Here is a 4,545-nt window from a genome sequence, read left to right on the forward strand (position 1 = left end):
TCTCTTTCCTGAAGATGGACAGCAGTTCGATGATGATGGCGGCTTCTAAAACGTGTGCATGTGGTGTACACTGTACGTTTGCTGCACCGGGTGTAGGTTCCGATATATCATGCGAATGGATCGACGACGACACCGGTTTTAGATATGAAGAACGAGAGCACTCCATATTATCAAGTTTGTAGGTGTGTGTGGTGGCTTCTGGTGGCTTGATGTATGTTCTTGTCAGGCCTTTGTTGAAAAAATTAATAAAAATGATTGTATGCATCGATTGATGCAGAGATCGGGAGTTTATCCTCATTTTCTAAAAAAAACTTCCTACAGTAACACACGTCTACTAGTACTAATTCATGGGCTCCGCAGAATGATACATATACAGGGAATACACGCGCTGACATACATTTATTATTAATGTATCATTGATTTGTTCGAAAAAGAAGAATAGTACAGGATGCAAAGGCATCGATCGAGAACATGCATGTATCCATTACAGATTTGGACGGTTAAGGTTTGTTACCGGCCGCACATGATCAGCACCATCATATCGAAGTTGGTTGCTCCACCATCAAGACAGGTTTGCTGGGATGCTGGGCAAGTTGGTCGAGCAAATCTTGCTTAAGTTGTTCGCCATAAGAACCCGTAAGCCTGACTTGATTGAAAGCAATTATACTGTCTAGGCCAGAAAGATGCAAAGACGACGATGATCCACCAAAATCTTGAGAACTATCGCTGCTGCTAGAACAATGAACCTTGAGCATCTCAACTTTAAACGTGATCAAAGATCCAAAGGTTACCTGATAGCAGTGTTGTAACTTGAAGCCGCAAACAATCCTGAGGGAGTCCAGTGCTATGCTAAACCCATCCAAGCAAGAACTTGGACCATTGTCGGGCTTAGCAAAAGTGAGGTGCTCTTGTGTCGGATTGATACAAATTCGACGTCTCGATACTCGATGTTCGGTTGCAACTTTGCATGCCCTGTAAAGACTTTCTATGTCCTCTTGGGTTGATATGGTCAACTCAACATCAACGCCTTGGAGATTGGGAAGCTGCTGGATCCAGACTGGCCGTATGCGTGCATGCCCCTGCCCCGGACCGTACACCTTGAGGCTCTCTAGTGTCTTGGGTGGGTTGGAGATGTCATCGAAATTACAAGCAAACTCACCAACCTCCTCCTGCTGGTCAAGCCGCACTGATAAGGACTCGAGATAGCGGTGACCCGAGATGACACTGCAAAACTCGCGCCAGTTTGCTGAGTTGATGCCGGACACCTTGAGCTTGCGCAGTTGGGTCAGCTCCTTGAGCTCCTCTAGGATGGCCTTCCCGTTCCCACCTGCACCATTGCTAACATTCACAATACCAATGGCACGTAAGGCCGTCAGCGTCCCAACACCTGCTGGAAGCTCAACACCACCATTATTGTCATTGGCATTATGGTGTCTCGCAGGCCACCTCATCAACCAGCTGCTAGATGCCACCAAATCACGGGCCCTGCTCTTCCTCCATGGCCGTGTAACACTTGATATTCGGAGGAACGGGCTTGTACAACCACCAACACTATTGGCTTCTGCTACTGCTGCTGGTGCTGCACGATCTTCTTCTCCTGCAGCTGCAAGTGCTCTTGTTGCTTCTGCTACTACAAATGTCGTCGTTGTGGATGTGACGGCATCAACACATGGCACCTTGATGGTGACAGCACGAATGTACTGCAGCTTCTCTAACCTGGTGATAGCCGGTGGCAACCTAACTATATTGGTTCCCCTGATATCTAGAGTCTGCAGCTGCTTCATACCACCCAGTGAATCTGGGAGACGGCTGATCTCTTCACATTCTCGTAGGGACAGGAACTTAAGGCGAAGCAATAGCTTCCCGATCTTCTCCAGATCATCATTTGTTACACCTGATGTGTCCTCCAGATCCAGCACCCGAAGCAGCCTCATCACATCCGAGATGAGGAATGATTTCCACCTCCCAAACACTGTCAAAGACCGCAGCTTCGACAAGTCCAAGCTCTTGAATTCAATCTCATCTCTATACCAGTCTTCCCCTATGGTGAGGTGTTTTCCAGAGCGCCGTGAGTTGGGGTTGCACCGCCCTGCCAGTGCAAACACAAGGTTATCTTCCATTGGCCGTGAGACGATGTACTCACGGAAGAAACCATTGATTTGGCATGAATCCTTGCTTTCTTCAGCTTGCTTATGGATTATGCTCAAGTTGACAAGCTCCAAGAACAACTTTTCCCCATTCTCTTCTGCCGCACTACCAATTGTGTCCTTGCAGTAGCCCTCTGCAATCCACCTCCTCAGCAAACGCCTCCGTCTAATGTTTCGGCCTGCAGGAAAAACTGACAGATAGAAGATACATGGCTTGAGGTAATCTGAGCAACCTTCAAAGTAGCTCTGCATCCAAGAGAATTGACCCTTTAAACTATGGAACATTTGATTCTTCTCCAAAACGCCCATGAAATCATCGTTTATATCTTTCATTCTGTATCTGGATTTCTTCATGAATTTGCCTATGGCAATTAATACTCTGGGAAGCCCACCACACTTGGTCACACTAGTTTCATATCCGGAAGGCAAGTCAAGGTCGTTAACCGTCTGCAATCCAGAAATGCACTAAATCATTAATATGTACAAATTAAATTAGGAAAAACTACATAGTACTAACTTAGGTTTGGAAATTAGGTTTAGAAGTTAAGTTCTATTCATTAAAAATCAAATTTAATGCTTAACCATCAAACATGTAATAGATCTAAATCAATTCAGTGTCAAAGAAATAAATACATATGTAGAATCAAGCAAAACTCTAACTTCCAACGCAAGTTAAACCTTTACTGCCATGGAACATTTTAAAACTTTGATAATTAAAATGTGACATGAGTACATATATGGGATGGTCATGTGTGGATACTACTATTGTGATCGAAATTACTTCCTTCAAATTTTGGTTTCAAATTTTTAACTAACATCAATAGAAAAGGTAATTATCAAAGTTAGGCCATGCCAATATCTATAATGACATATAAATAAGTATTCCGTAGTACTTCCCCATCCAGGAATATATGTCATACTTCTTGTCCATAAATATAAATAAGTTACATATTTACTATTCCAAAACAACCCTCTATACTTTTAGTAAATAGGCAGATTTATTATTTCCTGGTAGACTAAGTTGCACATTACTAAGACTATTGTTAAACATTTTTTTGCGCAATTTCTGGTGTAGAAATGTGCAACGCATGCTCTAAAAGTGCATACAATTTTTAAAATGTGCAACTACCCAATTAACTTTAGATAAGGCATTAGTGTTAAAGATCATCGGCTTAGAAAGGAAAACTACCAATCAATTTAGAAATAAACACGCCCAAATAGGTATGGCATTTCACCTATAAGAGCCAAGGATTTATATTCCCTATACATTGAAAATGGACATGCTAAATATTGCGTACCAACGTTCTATACGTGTGTGCACACGTGATACCTATTGTACACCTAGGTGACTGGGCACCTTACCTTGTAGCCATTAGACGGTGAAATTATGTATGACATTGACGTTGATTCAGTATTAGTGGGCAACCCATTAATGCATAGTCCTCAATCCATTAAATCTTCAAAATTTCAAAGCATGAACGTGTACTAAGGTACGTAAAGATACTTCAAAGTAGTGTGTCTTATATTGGCCTATTAATGTTTAAACCATATAATTCATCGATGATTTTTTTGTTTTCATAAAAATAAAATATAATTTAGTTATTATATTACTAGAGTATCATACCTCAAATACAGTTCCTTTAGGTATGTACACATAAATTTCAAGTTAGGGTATGTATACATAAATTTTACATTGGGGTATATACATTTATGGGTATGTACACATAAATTTGTTGGTATATTTGTGTGTATGTACACACACATAAATTTTATATTGGTGTATTGATTATATTGTCTATGCATTTTTTTTGTTTGTGGATTTATTTACGTCGGGGATGGATTTTTGGGTATTTACACTATTGCGATATGTACACATAAGTATATACATTTATGGATATGTAGACATAAATTTCATGTTGAGGATATGTACATTTCTTGGTATGTACACATAAGTTTACGTCGAGGTATATAGTTTTGGGAATGTGATATATGGCTATGTCACATGTGTTTAATTTAATAGTTTCAAATACCTTGGATATGACATACCCACAGTATCTAAATATCTTTTTGGTTATTTAGTACCTTGGAAATACTAAAATTGATGATGCATTTCTACCGTCATACCAAAATCGTGCAATAATACGTCATACACATAACAACGCACATGTATTTATGTTGGGAGGCACGAGATTCAAATTAGCCTATAAAAGAATGTGCACAGTGATTATATTACATTATTTTTTGGAAATGAATCAATTGACAATGAGCAAATGGCACGTGACATTTCTACCAAGAAATCAATTGTCACGGAGGGTCTAGTGCATGCATAGAAACACTGAAAAGTGATCTAATCTATTTAATGTGAGTGGGAAAGGAAAATTCTACGGTTATTAATCAA

General features: G+C 40.2%; 1 protein-coding gene across 1 annotated transcript; it reads right to left on the minus strand.

The window, feature by feature from the left end:
• Positions 1–470: 470 nt before the first annotated feature.
• LOC119334167 lies at positions 471–3,545 on the minus strand. Its single transcript, XM_037606782.1, has 2 exons — positions 3,510–3,545; positions 471–2,594 (listed from the first exon to the last, which is right to left on the minus strand). The coding sequence occupies exons 1-2, from the start codon at positions 3,543–3,545 to the stop codon at positions 537–539; spliced, it is 2,094 nt and encodes a 697-aa protein (XP_037462679.1). The 3' UTR covers positions 471–536.
• Positions 3,546–4,545: the final 1,000 nt, after the last annotated feature.

The sequence above is a fragment of the Triticum dicoccoides genome, chromosome 7A (assembly GCF_002162155.2).
Source record: "Triticum dicoccoides isolate Atlit2015 ecotype Zavitan chromosome 7A, WEW_v2.0, whole genome shotgun sequence".
NCBI classification, from domain to species: Eukaryota; Viridiplantae; Streptophyta; class Magnoliopsida; order Poales; family Poaceae; genus Triticum; species Triticum dicoccoides.

Bases quoted from the DNA above. Each gene is read 5' to 3' on its own strand.
- LOC119334167 (XM_037606782.1), bottom strand. From the start codon at position 3,545: ATGTCATACATAATTTCACCGTCTAATGGCTACAAG. The intron at 2,595-3,509 runs GTAAGGTGCCCA...TCTGGATTGCAG, and splicing joins CACCGTCTAATGGCTACAAG to ACGGTTAACGACCTTGACTT.